The sequence below is a fragment of the Chlorocebus sabaeus genome, chromosome 11 (genome assembly GCF_047675955.1).
Source record: "Chlorocebus sabaeus isolate Y175 chromosome 11, mChlSab1.0.hap1, whole genome shotgun sequence".
NCBI classification, from domain to species: domain Eukaryota; kingdom Metazoa; phylum Chordata; class Mammalia; order Primates; family Cercopithecidae; genus Chlorocebus; species Chlorocebus sabaeus.
The window spans coordinates 106,023,206-106,039,414 of record NC_132914.1 but is presented as its reverse complement, the minus strand read 5'-3'; the positions used below and the strand labels follow the sequence as shown (position 1 = coordinate 106,039,414).

At 48.0% G+C, this 16,209-nt stretch overlaps 1 protein-coding gene across 3 annotated transcripts in view; it reads left to right on the top strand.

Annotated features, from left to right (window-relative positions):
* SVOP (SV2 related protein) overlaps positions 1–9,350 on the top strand; it is a 104,098-nt gene extending 94,748 nt beyond the window's left edge. For all 3 annotated transcript variants that reach the window (XM_008004608.3, XM_073021072.1, XM_008004606.3), the window contains 4 exons: positions 571–682; positions 2,087–2,168; positions 4,334–4,423; positions 7,511–9,350. In XM_008004608.3, the coding sequence (XP_008002799.1) occupies positions 571–682; positions 2,087–2,168; positions 4,334–4,423; positions 7,511–7,717 (491 nt within the window). In that variant the 3' untranslated portion in view covers positions 7,718–9,350. The remainder of the gene's footprint in view (positions 1–570; positions 683–2,086; positions 2,169–4,333; positions 4,424–7,510) is intronic.
* The last annotated feature ends 6,859 nt before the right edge of the window (positions 9,351–16,209 follow it).

The window sequence follows — 16,209 nt, the reverse complement described above, 5'->3', positions numbered from 1 at the left end:
GATGGTGCCTGGGTTAGTTTTCTATTGCCAGGTAACAAATCATCCTGAAAATGTAGTGGCTTAAAACAATGCACACTTATGATCTCACAGTTGCTGTGGCTTCTCTGGGTGTTCTACTTCAGCATATTTCATGTGACTGACTGCAATCGCATTGGCCCAGGGTCTGTAGTCTCATCTGAAAGCTCAGCTGGGGCAGGATCCACTCCCATGCTTACTCACGTGGTTGCTGGCAAGATTCCATTCCTTGAAGGTTTTTGCACTGAGGGCCTCAGTTCCTTGCTGGCTGTTGGCCAGAGGCTACCTTCAGTTCCTTGCCAGTTGGCCTTCTCCATTAAAGCAAATACATGAGAAGGGCCAGGGAGAGAAAACACCAAGATAGAAGTCACAGTCTTTTATCACCTGACCTCACAAGTGACATCTTATCACTTCTGCTGTCTTCTAGTCATTAGAAGTCAGTCACTAGGTCTAGTCCACCCTCCAGGGGAGGGGATGGTACAGGCTGTGCTACCAGGGTGGAGGGCATTGGGAATCACGTCAGAAGCTGCCTATCTCTCCCCATTCCCCTTCCAGGTGTCCTTGTGACTCTGTGGATTATTGACCGCCTGGGGCGCAAGAAGACCATGGCCCTGTGCTTCGTCATCTTCTCCTTCTGTAGCCTCCTGCTGTTTATCTGTGTTGGAAGGTAGGCGATCTGCAGGCCTAGGTGTGAGTATGGGCACACGTGGAGGTGTGGGTGCAGGTGTGGGTGCAGGCCCAGGTAGAGGTGCAGGCCAGATGTCAGTGTAAGCCCAGGTGGAGGTGCAGGCCCAAGTGTGGGTGTAGGTGTGGGTATGGGTACAGGTACAGGTGTGAGTGCAGGTGTTGGTGTATGCCCAGGTATAAGTGCAGACCCAGGTGTGTGTATAGGCCCAAGTGTGGGCACAGGTGTGAGTGCAGGCCCAGGTGTGGGTGCAAGTGTGGTGCAGGCCCAGGTGTGGATATTGGCCCAAGTGTGGGTGCAGGTGGGGGTGCAGGCCCAGGTGTGGGTGTAGGCCCAAGGGTGGGCACAGGTGTGGGTATAGGCCCAGGTGTGGATATTGGCCCAAGTGTGGGTGCAGGTGTAGGTGCAGGCCCAGGTGTGGGTGTAGGCCCAAGGGTGGGTACAAGTGGGGGTGCCGGTGTCAGTGCAGGTCCAGGAGTGGGTGCAGAAACAGGTAAAGGTGCAGGTGCTCACTAGGACTGAGGCTCATGGCTGCCTCACAACTGGATAAAAGATCAGGCCTAGGGAGGGGCCTCTGATGGGGCTTGTAGTCAGGGGGGAACTTTGGCTCCAGTTTTGCTCTAATGATGCCAAATTTAGACTTTTGCTATCATCTCCCAGTGAGATCATAAATGTAGCTATTTATGTATATGTTAATATACATAAATTGTTAAATGTATATGTTATGTATATGTTAAAACTGTTAACTTGTTCAATGGAAATATTTCACATAGGCCCTGTTTTGTAATCCCATTTTAACATTTCTCCATTTTTCCATTTGCCAAGAACCTCAAAATATAGAAATGGCTTATGCCTCTCTTGATCTCTAAGAGGCCCCAGACCATACCCAGTGAGGAATCTGTGGGCCACCTCCTGGTCTGAGGAAGGTTGGGAGATGTAGCTTTGACCCTGAAATGTTGGTGTTCTGGAACATTTATAGGAACAATGGGACAGAGGATTGGGATCAGAATTATCCTAAGAATACTGAATAGTGGTTTACTTTCCCCAGCTCAGCTGGCCCCTGGCTCAATTCCTGCTCCGCCCCCAGCCAAGTTCCTGTCTGAGCTTTCCACTATTTATATCACTTCTCCCTAATCTTGTGCCCATCGTGGGCACCACAGGTGTTCCCATCTCTCAGCCTGGTACTTTGAAGAATGACGAACTTACAAAAGCAGGACTGTCAAGATGATACTGAAATATTTGTGCCCACATGTCTGTATCAGTGAGCATCAGGGAGGGGTAACCTTTGCCTAATGCTAGGGCATTGACACTGCCTGGGAAGATAGGACTATGCTGAAACAAGCAGACAGAAAACAATGCCATCATCTGCCTTTATCCTCCTCCTAGAAATGTGCTCACTCTGTTACTCTTCATTGCAAGAGCGTTTATTTCTGGAGGCTTTCAAGCGGCATATGTTTACACACCTGAGGTAGGAGGGGTGTCTGGGAGCTGCTGGGAAATGGGTGGTAGTGGGAGAGTGGCTGTGGGGGTTGCTCTGCTTCCAGAAACCATTAAAAAGAATGAGATGGTGGGCGCAGTGGCTCACGCCTGTAATCCCAACACTTTGGGAGGCCAAGGCAGGAGGATCACTTGAAACTGGAAGTTTGAGACCAGCCTGAGCAACATAGCAAGACCCTCTCTCTAAAAAAATAAAATAAAAATTGGCCAGGCTGTGGTGGTGCACACCTGTAGTTCCAGCTACTCAGAAGGCTGAGGCGGGAGGATCACTTAAGCCCAGGAGTTGAAGGCTGCAGTGAGCCATGATCATGCCACTGCACTCCAGCCTGGGCAACAGAGCAAGACCCTATCTCAAAAAAAAAAAAAAAAGAACGAGGTGGATGTCTATGTATTGATGTGGATAGGATTTTAAGACATACTACTGAATGGAAGAGGCAAATTGCAGAATAATATGTGTGACATGATACCATTTATGTATTTTTAAAATACTGTATTTTCCATATGTATATTTTTGAACATATCTGGGAAGATACATTCCAAAGATATCACTAATAGTAGGGTCCTATGGGGAGAATTTTCCTGGCAGAGGGAGTGGATCAAGAGAGAATTTAGGCATTTTGATTTTTTTATGAGGAGAATATATTTCTATATTGTTTATGTAATTGAGTGAATTGAAATATCATGTATAAATGCATATGGTATGAACTCAAAAAGTATGTGCTGAATAAGTAAGTGAATGAAGACATATGTGCTATATACAATCCAGAAAAAGCTAGAGGAATATACATAAAAAATGGAACAAATCTCTTGAGTGTTGAGAACTTGAATGAGTTTTATATTTTCCTCTTCATGTTTTTATTCTTTGCAAGCTTCCTACACTGAGCATTGCACTTGTTAAAACATGCTAGCTAATGTAACAGAGAACCCCCAAAGTGGAGTGTTTGACACCATAGCAGCTTCTCACTTACAAAAAGCCCAGGCCAGCCACAGTGGTTCACGCCTGTAAACCCCAGCACTTTGGGAGGCCGAGGCGGGTGGATCGCTTGAGCTCAGGAGCTCAAGACCAACCTGGGTAACATGGTGAAACTCCATCCCTAAAAAACATACAAAAATTATCTGGGAGTGGTGGCACATGCCTGAGGTCCCAGCTACTCGGGGTGGGGCTGAGGTGGGAGGATCACCTGAGCCCGGGGAGGTTGAGGCTACAGTGAGCCATAATTGTGCCATTGCACTCCAGCCTGAATGACAGAGTGAGACCCTGTCTCAAATAAATAAGTAAATAAAAGAGTCCAATATGGGTGTTCTAGGTTGGGGGACACTTTCCTCCTCCAGTGATTTGGGGACCCAGGCTCCTCGCATTGTGTGCCTTTCTTATCCAGGGATCTTGCCCCAGGGGACATTTGGCAATGCCTGGGAATATTTTGGATTGTCATAAGGTGGCAGGGGGAGGCAGAAGTGCTACTGGTATCTCGTGGGTAGAGGCCAGGGATGCTGCTGAACATCCTACAGTGCACAGCAAACCCTACCCCATGACAAAGAATGAGCCATCCCAAAACGTCCATGGTGTCCAGGCTGAGAAGCCGTGGCTTAGGGCCATGGAGTCCTCCTCCCAGCCAGCAGACATGGGAAAGGAGAGGAGAAAACGCACCCTTCTTAATTACCTTGGCCTGGAAGATGCACAGTCCCTTCTCACTTTGCCTAGGGAAGAAAGAGGCACGTGGCCACTACTGGGTACAAGCTGAGAGACTGTAAACATTTCCATCTCTCTCTTTATGAAATCCCTTGAAAGACTGTGACCCAGGCTTCAAGGTGAACTCATGGAAAGAAGGTGGAGAGCAACCCCTGAATTCTGAACTTGTGGTAGTTCCTGGTGGAGGAGTCTTTGGGGAGCCCCCCAGGATAGAGTGGACCCCTTTACTGGGTTCCCACCTACAGCTCAGCCTCTTGCCCTAGTTCTGAGTTGAACCTCCCGTGCCCTTTGGGGTGAGGATTCCTTTCGCTTAAGGGCAGAACCAACACTGGAGGGATTTGCCCTAACTTCAGGCCTGCCCCTGGGGTCCATCCTCTCAACCTGGAGCTGGAGCGGTGGGAGGAACCTGAATGTCCCCATGCCCATATCAAGCTTCTGTGTTTCAGGTCTACCCCACGGCAACGCGGGCCCTCGGACTGGGCACCTGCAGTGGCATGGCAAGAGTGGGTGCTCTCATCACTCCGTTCATTGCCCAGGTAGGTGATGCCCCCAAATACAGAGGGGTGGGAGGGTGACAAAACCCCATGCACAGGAAGCAGTTACTACATGCCGATTGCCCCCAGAGCCCTCAGGGTGCATTTGCTCATTTTATCCTAACAGCACACCCGAGGACAGAAGAAATATTGCCTGCAGATGAGAAAACAGAGGCTCAGGGGCTAAAATGACATGCCCAAGGTCAATGCAGCTGGAAAGCAGACAACCCAGGAGTCAAACCCACGTCTTCCCTGTGAAGAAAATCCTTGGGCTGCCATATGATTTGCTTTAAAAAAAAAATTGGATGAAAACAAGTGGGCCACTGTGAGCGAATTAATGCAAGAATAGAAAACCAAATATCGCATGTTCTCTTGGGAGCTAGACATTGAATACACATAGACATAAAAATAGGAGTAATGGACACTGGGGACCACTAGACTGGGGAGGAAGGGTGGGAGTCATGGGCTGAAAAATCCATTTATTGGGTACTGTGCTCACTACCTGGGGGATGGGGCCATTTGAACCCCAAACTTCAGCATCATGCAATATACCCGTGTAACAAACCTGCAGTGGACCCCTTAAACTATGATAAAAGTTGAATTTTTTTTTTTGAGACGGAATCTCACTCTGTCACCCAGGCTGGAGTACAGTGGCGCGATCTCGGCTCACTGCAACCTCTGCCTCCCAGATTCAAGCGATTCTCCTGCCTCAGCCTTCCAAGTAGCTGGAATTACAGGCACCTGCCACCACGCCCGGCTAATTTCTGTATTTTTAGTAGAGATGAGGTTTCACCACGTTGGCCAGGATGGTCTCCATCTCTTGACCTCGTGATCTGCTCGCCTCAGCCTCCCAAAGTGCTAGGATTGCAGGCATGAGCCACTGTGCCTGGCCGAATTTTTTTTTTTAATTTTTTTTTTTTAACAAAAGGAAAGAAGGGTTGGGTGCTGTGTCTCATGCCCATAATCCCAGCAGTTTCAGAGGCTGAGGTGGGCGGATCACTTCAGGTCAGTAGTTTGAGACCAGCCTGGCCAACATGGTGAAACCCCCATCTCTACTAAAAATACAAAAGTTAACTGGGTGTGGTGGCAGGTGCCTGTAATTCCGGCTGAGGCACAAAAATCGCTTGAACCCAGGAGGCAGAGGTTGCAGTGAGCCAAGATTGCGCCACTACACTCCAGCCTGAGTGATGGAGTGAGACCCTGTCTCAAAAAGAAAAAAAAAAAGGAAACAAAACAAGTACGCCGACACAATTTAGTGGAAAACAAGTAAATATGCCAGTTCCTGCTTTTTGAATTAGATAATTAGACATCACTGCAAAATTTTGCAACTCTTCGTGTGTCATGAAGCATTTGTATCTAGAGATCTTAGTAAGTCTCTCTGCTTTTTGAAAATCCAGGTTTTTTTCTGTTTGCGTCACTTTTTTATTGAGGTAAACGTCACATAACAAAATTAACCATCTTAAAGGGAACAATTCAGTTGCATTCAGCACATTCACAGCGCTGGGCAACCACTGCTTCTATTTAGTTCCAAAACCTTCTCATCACCCCAAAATAAACCCCTGGATCCACTAAGCAGTCACTCCTCATTCCCCACTTCCCCCAGGCTCCTGGCAACCACCCATCTGCTTTCTGTGGATTTGCCAAGTCTGAATATTTCAGAGAAACAGAATTTAAAGACATGTTTAGCCAAGTGTTTCTGTTCCACTTTGGTGCTGGCCATTGTGTGGCACTCCTAACTGATACTGGTTGAGAGCTCACCATGTGCCTGCACGGTGCCAGGTGCTCCCAGGTTCTTCTTCTTAGGAAGTGACATCACTCTACACCCATTTGGCGAATGAAACAATGGGCTGGGTGCAGTGGCTCACAGCTGTAATCCCAGCAGTTTGGGAGGCCGAGGTGGGTGGATCATTTGAGGTCAGGAGTTCAAGACCAGTCTGGCCAACATGGTGAAACTCCATCTCTACTAAAAATACAAAAAAATTAGGCAGGTGTGGTGGCTCGCGCCTGTAGTCCCAGCTACTCGGGAGGCTGAGGCAGAAAAATTGCTTGAACCCTGGAGTCGGAGGTTGCAGTGAGCTGAGATTACACCACTTACACCACTGTACTCCAGCCTGGGAGACAGAGCGAGACTCCATCTCAAAAAAAAAAAAAAAAAAAAAAAAGAAAAGAAAAGAGAAGAAAATGGGACTCAGTTCTGCCATGTGGTTTGCCATATGCCAAAAGCTAGGAAGCTGGCACAGGCACTGCACTGTTCCAGAGGAGAGAAGAGTTATAAGGAGCCCAGACTCAAGCTTAGCAGACCCAAATTCAAATCCCAGCCCCATCCTTATTATGTGTATGAACTTGGGTAGGAACCACTCATCCTCTTTGAGCCTCAGTTTTCTCCTTTGTAGAATGGGGATGAAGTACTTAGCTCATAGGGCTGTGGCATGACATCTGTGTTGGTCCGTTTTGTGTTGCTTTAAAGGAATACCTGGCTGGGCACGGTGGCTCACACCTGTAATCCCAGCACTTTGGGAGGCCAAGGCGGGTGGATCACTTGAAGTCAGGAGTTCGATACCAGCCTGCCCAACATGGAGAAACCCCGTCTCTACTAAAAATACAAAATTAGCCAGGCGTGGTGGCGCATGCCTGTAGTCCCAGGTACTTGGGAGGAGAATCGCTGGAACCTGGGAGATGGAGGTTGCGGTGAGCCAAGATTGCGCCATTGCACTCCAGCCTGGGCAACAAGAACGAAACTCCATCTCAAAAAAAAAAAAAAAAAAAAAAAGGATACTTGAGACCAGGTAATTTATGAAGAAAAGAGATTTATTTGACTCACGATTCTGCAGGCTGTACAAGCATGGCACCAGCATCTGCTTGACTTCTGGTGAGGCCTCAGGAAGCTTTTACTCATGGAGGAAGGTGAAGGAGGGGCAGGCGTGTCACAAGGAGAGAGAAGGACAAAGCGGGAGAGGAGGGAATCACCAGATTCTTTTTAGCAACCAAGTATCATGAGAGGCCTGATGTTACTAATACTATTTGATGGTTGGCGCTGTCTGTGCTTCAGAAGGGATACTTTTACTGACGACCCATGTCTCCTTCCCCTAGGTGATGCTGGAATCCTCTGTGTACCTGACTCTGGCAGTTTACAGTGGCTGCTGCCTCCTGGCTGCCCTGGCCTCCTGCTTTTTGCCCATCGAGACCAAAGGCCGAGGACTGCAGGAGTCCAGCCACCGGGAATGGGGCCAGGAGATGGTCGGCCGAGGAATGCACGGTGCAGGTGTTACCAGGTCGAACTCTGGCTCTCAGGAATAGTGACTGATGGGGGACTGTGCTGGTCTTTGAGGCTGCAGAGCTCAGGGGGCTGGCAGGCCCCAACTGGGGCACTGATTGTCACTGCCGACATCAAGAACTCACCCAAGAGTACGACCTGGACCAACAAGGTTTTGTGTCTTGAATCAGTTTGCTCATCTTCATTGAGGTGCACCCAGGGATGGGGAGATACTTGCTCTAGGGGGTTCTCTGTATATGTGGTGAAAGGTTTGTTCATAACCTATGGATCTACATGGGAAAACTACCCATATTAGGAGGGTCTGGTGATGCCAGCAACCAATCACACACCACCCGGAGTCACCTGGCCACACCCTCAGTGAACAACCAAAAGATTTCTCTGTAGATACCGTCCAGGCTCAGGCCCATGTGACACCTGCTGTCCACCCACCAGACCTGTTCAGTAGGTTTCCCCCACACCCACCGCCCCAGGCTTTCTTCTTTGAAATGACAGGTGATCTAGGTGTGGTCTGAGCAGCTATTTCCTGACAGGGGCCCCCGGTTTGCCTCCCTAGAACCTGACCAGTGGATTATCTGGCAGATGGACATGGTGCGTAGAGCTACGTGCCCCCACCCAGCCCCCTTGGGAGTTGCCATTGTTGGCACCAAGAGATCCAGATGTGTCCCTGGGGACAGCTGGACTTGCACCGGGTGACCTCAGAATGCTGTTACCCCCTGGGAACTGAGGACTGAGGCCAAAGTGAATCAAGCTCAAGCCAGAGCAGGGGCCTCCCCTTTGAGGCAGCGAAGGCCACGGTTCCGGCTTCTTTCCTGGCCCCCTCCTTGGTCAGGTTGAATGGTGACTTTTTTTTTTTTTTTTTGAGACAGAGTCTTGCTCTGTCACCCAGGTGGGAGTGCAGTGGTGCAATCTTGGCTCACTGCAACTCTGCCTCCCGGGTTCAAGCAATTCTCTTGTCTCAGCCTCCCGAGTAGCTGGGATTACAGGTGCCCACCTGTACTTTTTTAGTAGAGACAGGGTTTCACCATGTTAGCCAGGCTGGTCTTGAACTCCTGACCTCAAGTGATCCACCTGCCTTGGCCTCCCACAGTGCTGGGATTACGGGTGTGAGCCACTGCACCCCGCCTGAATGATGACTCTTGAGGGGAAAAAGTTTACTCAGGTTCCAGGTACAAAATCCAAAATCCAGGGCTTTGGGTTTTGTGCATGGGTAGACAGCTGAATGGGCAGAGAAACCAAAAGGATGCTTCACCCACCATCTCGTCCCATGGGGATCAGGGGACCAGGATTCCCTGCTGTGAAGCTGCTCCTCTGTCCAGGGCCATCTTGGTCATTACCCAAAAGCAGCCCCTGGGGTTCCATTCATGGAGCCTGCTGTGGAGTGGAGAGAGGTGGGAGGACTCAGGTGTATGAAATGTATATATTTTCAAAGGAAGAGGAGGGAGGCCAATTGGTTTTGAGTTGGTCTCTGCAGGCGACATCACTTCTGGGATTTGGTTTACTGGAGCCTTTTTTCCCCATGGTGAAGGCAGGGGACCTAGACAAGGAGGGAGGAAGCTGGCAGATCCCATCAAAGGCCAGAGCAGATTGACCTACTGCTTGAAGTAAACATTGCAAGGAAGCCAATTTGTGCGTTCATCTCTTATTAAAACATGTCAGTGATGGACATTGCAAGAGCCTAAGTTGATTTATTGTCATCATGTCCTAGTGACAGTCCAGCCTAACGGTCTACCTACCTTTGTTCATCGAAATTCATCTCAATGCTTTAGTATGATAATCTGCTTTCCAATGAGTGGGGAAAGATACACCGTTGGCCACCAACATTGTAGCTGTGCCTGTTGGAGACAACACTTTCTTCTAATGGTGTGCAGGTCATGATGGGGGACTTCTTCCAGCTCAAGTTCTAGATCAACTGCAAACAATACTGTGTCTCTAAAATATGGGCTGCAGCCCCCTTGACCCAGGCAGTTGGAGAGGAGACAGCTTGGCAGATCTCTGTCTCTCTCTGACAACCACATTTCCTTGAACCACGTGTGGCTGTAGCTCTAATTATTTCCAGACAGCTGAGCTTTCCTGGGTAACACAGAACTTGTGCTTGTTTCTTTTGCCTTCCGGCTGGTCAGATGCTGCTGGATGATCATGTCCATTCCCTCACCCTAGAATAACCCAGTGGCGCTGGGGGCTAGGTGGGGATAGAGTACTTGGTGGGCAGGAATATTTCCCAGAGACTAGGGTAAAGGGGTTTACAGTCGAGGGCTTTCTCTATTTGAGAAAGTGAAAGTTAAAAACTCTTGCTGGGCGCGGTGGCTCACACCTGTAATCCCAGCACTTTGGGAGGCCGAGGCAGGCGGATCACAAGGTCAGGAGATCGAGACCATCCTGGCTAACATGGTAAAACCCCGTCTCTACTAAAATTTAAAAAAACAAAAAAAAACTAGCCGGACATGGTGGCGGGTGCCTGTAGTCCCAGCTACTTGGGAGGCTGAGGCAGGAGAATGGCGTGAACCTGGGAGGCGGAGCTTGCAGTGAGCTGAGATTGCGCCACTGCACTCCAGCCTGGGCGACAGAGCAAGACTCCATCTCAAAAACAAAACAAAACAAAAAACAACAACAAAAAAACCCTCATTGCCTTCTAAATAGCCTGCCCTGTTCAAAAAATCAATATTATCAAATGATATAAGAGCTATCACAAAAGGCACCCCAACCTCTGAATACGTGAGACCTTTAGCTGAAGATATTTGTATCTAATTTTGAACAATCCTATTCGAAAAGCTCCTGTTTTCATTAATGGAAATGCCATGTTTCTCTCAGAGTTAGGAAAGATCTCAGAAAGTGGCAAAATATATTTAATGTAGCCAGAGCTATGTATTTCTGTCTTTCTCTTACTTCAAGTATTCTGAAAACCATATAACAGATCTTGGTGGTGTTCACAATGGGATGAAACAGTATCTTAGGAATTGACTTTGAAATGAGTATGAATATTCATTGTTTTTAATATAATATTAAGCAACAGAAAGCCTTGAATGATGAGATCAAAAGTCTCCCCTGCCATTACTTTCAACGGCAAAAACTGCAATTACTTTTTTTTTTGAGATGGAGTCTCAGCTCACTGCAACTCCACCTCCCAGGTTCAAGTGATTCTCCCGTCTCAGCCTCCCGAGTAGCTGGGATTACGGTGCCCACCTAGATGCTTGGCTAATTTTTGTATTTTTAGTACAGACAGGTTTCACCATGTTGATCAGGCTGATCTCAAACTCCTGACCTCAAGTGATCCGTCCACCTCGGCCTCCCAAATACAATTACTTTTGCAACAACCTAATAACAGTAATCCCAGTCAATAGTTGCTTAAACCATTAGAACCAAAACCAGGCAGAGATCAGAGAAGGTTCAACATGTAACAGTGTTATCAAGAACCCAGCTTCTTTTTGCCTTTCCTTGTCACCATCCTCTGCATTTTGGCCATTTGACCCTGTGCTTGAAACCTCATGGTCACAAAATGGCTGCCCCTGTGCTGGACATCGTATTTATTTTCAAAGAAGGTAGAATGGGAAAGGAGCAGTCATAAAACGTTTTCTTTCAGAAGAGTCTGTTGGTTTTGGTTAGAAAAGGAAGTCCCCCAGCAGATTTACCATTGCTTCTCATTGATCAGACCTGGGTGTCATGTCCATCCCAGCACGAATCCTGCTATAGGGCTGGAAGGAAGGGCCTACCAGCACCAAGGGATACCCACAGTCTCTTGAACACAAAATTGGGATTCTGTTAGCACAGAAGAAGGATAGCAATGGCTGTTGGATGGGTGATGGTTGCAAGGAGCCTGCCATGGATGTGTAGGCCACAGAGCTCTCATCAGTGCTGTTTCGTGGCCAGCAACAGAAATTCTACTCAGGGTAATTAAAATTAAGGAACAGAGCTTTATTATAAGACTGGGATCAGTAGTTAATTTCCTACAGGGGAAATTCAGGGAATGTAAATCAGTGAAATGGAAAAGGTATAAGGACAAGAGAAATGCAGCGCTGTCTGCAGCGGGTGGCCACAACTCCCTTCCAGCTGATGCTGTTCCACCATGAGTCCAGTGGGACCAGATCTTCCAATGTTCAAGAGAGGAGTCTAGGATTTTCTGTGAAATCTCCAAATATTAGTATATTTGATCAAAAATGTTCAAATGATGTGTGAGTTCAATAAAATGCATCTGCAGTGCAGCTTTAGTTGATGGGCTGATGGTTTGTAGCCTCTGACAGTTTAGAGAGATTGCATAGGAATAAAGTACAGCCTGGTGTCATTCAGTGGAACAGGGATCTGGGGAACCACCAAGGCCCAAGACAGCTGCCCCTCTGAATCTGTAGCTCTTGTTTCTGCCCTTTTCTGCCAGAAACGAGTCTGGCTTCCTTCTGTTTCCTCATGGCTGCTGTGTATGCACCATCATACACAGGGCCTCATAACTCAGCTCTGCAAACATACCTGACTCAGCTGCTCAGTGCCCTGCTCCCAGATCTTCAGGAAATGAAGCTGATTGGCCCAGTTTAATGTTGGATCGAGTCCTGGTCCAATTAAGTTGGATCAGGAAGGAGTGGTGGAGAGGTACAGACACGGCGGCATTGGCCTGCCCTTTGGCAGGGTGGCACAGACAATTGCTGGTATGCCTGGAATCTGCAGTGACATGTGCATACACTCTCAAGTCTGTTCATCAGAACTCTCTGACAGATCATAACGTGGCAAGTGGTCAGTATGCACGGAATATCCAGCATGTGCTGGACATGATATTCAACACTGAGGATGCAAAACATCATAAGACATGGTCCTGGCTGGGTGTGGTGGCTCATGCCCATAATCCCAGCACTTTGGGAGGCTGATGCAGGAGGATCACTTAAGGCCAGGAGTTTGAGGCTGCAGTTAGCTTTGATCGCACCACAGCTTTCCAGCTTGAATGACAGAATGAGAGATCCTGTCTCTTAAAAAAACAGACAAACAAACAAAAAACCCGGGTGCGGTGGCTCATGACTGTAATCCCAGCACTTAGGGAGTCCAAATGGGAGGATTGCTTGAGCCCAGAACTTTGAGACCAGCCTGGGAAACAATTCCACTCCCAATAGCATCAAAACAAGTAAAATACTTAGGAATAAATTTAACAAATGCAGTGTAAGACCTACAAACTACAAAACATTGCTGAAAGAAATTGAAGATCTAAATAAATGGCGAAACATTTCATATTCATGAATCAGAAGACCTAAAATTGTTAAGATGTCAACCCATACTCTCCAAATGACCTATAGATTCAACACAATCCCTGTCAAACTCTCTCAGCTGACTTTGTTCTTTTTGTTTGTTTTTTTGCAGAAATTGTCAAGCTGATTTTTTAATATATATATATATTTGAGACAGAATCTTGCTCTGTCACCCAGGCTGGAATGCAATGGCGTGATCTCAGCTCACTGCAACCTCCGCCCTCTGGGTTCAAGCAATTCTCCTGCCTCAGCCTCCCGAGTAGCTGGAATTACAGGTGTGTGCCACCATGCCCAGCTAATTTTTTGTATTTTTGGTAGAGACGTGGTTTTACCATGTAGTTCCTGCTAGTCTTGAACTCCTGGCCTCAAGTGATCTGCCAGCCTCTGCCTCCCAAAGTGCTGGGATTACAGGTGTGAGCCACCATACCTAGCCTGCCAGCTGATTTTAAACTCACATAGAAATGAAAATGACCCAGAAGAGCCAAAACAAAAATCTTGAAAAAGAGGAACAAAGTTGGAGGACTCACACTTCCTGATTTTAAAATGTACTACAGGCCGGGCGCAGTAGCTCACGCCTGTAATCCCAGCACTTTGGGAGGCTGAGGCAGGCGGATCACGAGGTCAGGAAATCGAGACCATCCTGGCTAACACAGTGAAACCTCGTCTCTACTAAAAATATTTTTTAAAATTAGCTGGGCGTGGTGGTGGGCACCTATAGTCCCAGCTACTCGGGAGGCTGAGGCAGGAGAATGGCGTGAACCCGGGAGATGGAGCTTGCAGTGAGCCAAGATCACACCACTGCACTCCAGCCTGGGTGACAGAGCAAGACTCTGTCTCAAAAAAAAAAAAGTAATACAGTGCTATGGAAATCAAGACAGTATGGTACTAGCATAAGATAGATCCATGGAATAGGGTCCAAAAATAAACCCATATATTTATTTTTATTTTTATTATGGAGACAGCATCTTGCTCTGTCATCCAGACTGGAGTGCAGTGGCATGATCACAGCTCACTGCAGCCTCAACTTCCCGGACTCCAACGATCCTCCCACCTCAGCCTCCCAAGTAGCTGGGACCAAAGGTGCGCACCACCATGCCCAGCTAATTTTTGTATTTTTGGTAGAGACAGGGTTTCGCCATGTTGCCCAGGGTGGTCTCGAATTCCTGAGCTCAAGTGATCCGCCCACCTAGCTTTCCCAGTGTTGGGATTAGAGGCATGAGCCACTGTGCCTGACCAAACCCATACATTTACAGTCAACTGATTTTCCACAAAGGTGCCAAGACGATTCAATGAGGAAAGAATAGCCTTTTCTAAATTCATCGAGCTGCCAAGAATTCACTGAAAATCTGGTTGCAAACTGCCTTCAGGACAGAACTAGCAGTGTTAGGCAAAGGAAAAGTATAACATATCCTCGAATAACAGTTGTTTTGTTACAACCTTGATGAGGAAAAAAAAAATCAATTCTGGCAGGGCCCACTGTCTGTGTGGAGCTTGCACGTTCTCTCCACGTCTGCAAGGGTGTTCTCAAGGTATCTGGTTTCCTCCCACACCCCAAAGATGTGCATGTGATGTTCATTCCTGTTTTTATTTTCTTTTAATTAATTTTTTAGGAGACAGAGTCTCGCTCTGTCACCCAGGCTGGAGTGCAGTGGTGTGGTCTAGGCTCACTGCAACCTCCGCCTCTCGGGTTCAAGCAATTCTTGTGCCTCAGCCTACCTAGTTGCTGGGATTACAGGTGTGCGCCATCATGCCCAGCTAATTTTTTAGCAACGACGTTAAGTGAAGGCTTCCTGTATAGAAATCAACCACTACAAAATCTACAGAACTATGTGGGTTGCAGGATTTCCCCATGGTCCTTCTATTCTTAATTTTAGGATACATTTTCGAGGAGGTTCTTACCATTTGCAGAAAGAACAAGAGGGTCATTTTGGGTCTGAATGTGGAGTCTCCTGTCCCCATACAATTTTGTGAGTTCACTATATACTCAGTCCTATAGGATTTCTACTGATGGCTAGCCTTGGCTGGCAGGTAGGGATCATTCTCCCTAGACCAGGTGTCCCTAAAGTTTTTGGCACCAGGGACCAGTTTTGTGGAAGACAATGTTTCCACAGATGGGGTGCTGTGGGGGGCAGTGGTAGTTCAGGCATTAGATTTCTCATAAGGGGCCGAGGGTGGTGGCTCATGCCTGTAATCCCAGCACTTTGGGAGGCCAACGTGGGTGGATCACTTGAGGTCAGGAGTTCAAGAACAGCCTGGCCAATATGGTAAAGACCTGCCTCTACTAAAAATACAAAAATTAGCCAGGTGTGGTGGCACACAACTGTAGTCCCAGTTACTTGAGAGGCTGAGGCAGGAAAATCACTTGAACCCAGGAGGCGGAGGGTTCAGTAAGCCAAGACGAAGCCACTGCACTCCAGCCTGGGTGACAGAATCAGACTCAGTCTCAAAAAAACAAAACAAAACAAAACAAACAAAAAAACCAAATTCTCATAAGGAGCACACAACCTAGATCCCTCGCATGCACAGTTTACAACAGGGTTTGCACTCCTATGCTGTTGAGCTCGCAGGAGGCGGAGCTCATGCCATAAGGCTTGCTCACCCACCGCCCCGCCCAGTTCCTAACAGACCACAGACCATTATCAGTCCATGGCCTGGGGACTGGGGACCACAGCCTGGGGATTGGGGACCCCTGCCCTTGGGGACCCCTGTCCTACAGATTTTTAGGTTGGGTAAAGAAATCACATTGGTCAAAAACTAAATGCTGGGTCTTACTCCAAGCACCAGGAAGTGCCCTTGCCCTGGGAGCCTTGTCAGAGTCCTCTCATCTTGGCCCAAATGTAGCTATGAGGAAGAGAGAGCTAGTTCCTTCTCAGTGTGCTTACAGAGAGAGTTGAGGAAGAGGCCCAACCCATCCCTTCACAGCTACATATTCCCCACCCCTCCACCACCCCGCGCCCTACCCCCTCCACAATTTGGATTCAGTCTTGTGTAGTAGTTGAAAGTGAAGCACTGGGCCTGGTGTGGTGGCTCATGCCTGTAATCCCAGCACTTGGGAGGCCGAGGTGGGCAGATCACAAGGTCAGGAGTTTGAGACCAGCCTGACCAACATGGTGAAACCCTGTCTCTACTAAAAACACAAAAATTAGCCAGGCATGGTAGTGTGCGCCTGTAATCCCAGCTACTTGTGAGGCTGAGACAGGACAATTGCTTGAACCTGGGAGGCGGAGGATGCAATGAGTCAAGATCACACCACTGCACTCCAGCCTGGGCGAAAGAGCAAGACTCCATCGGGGGCG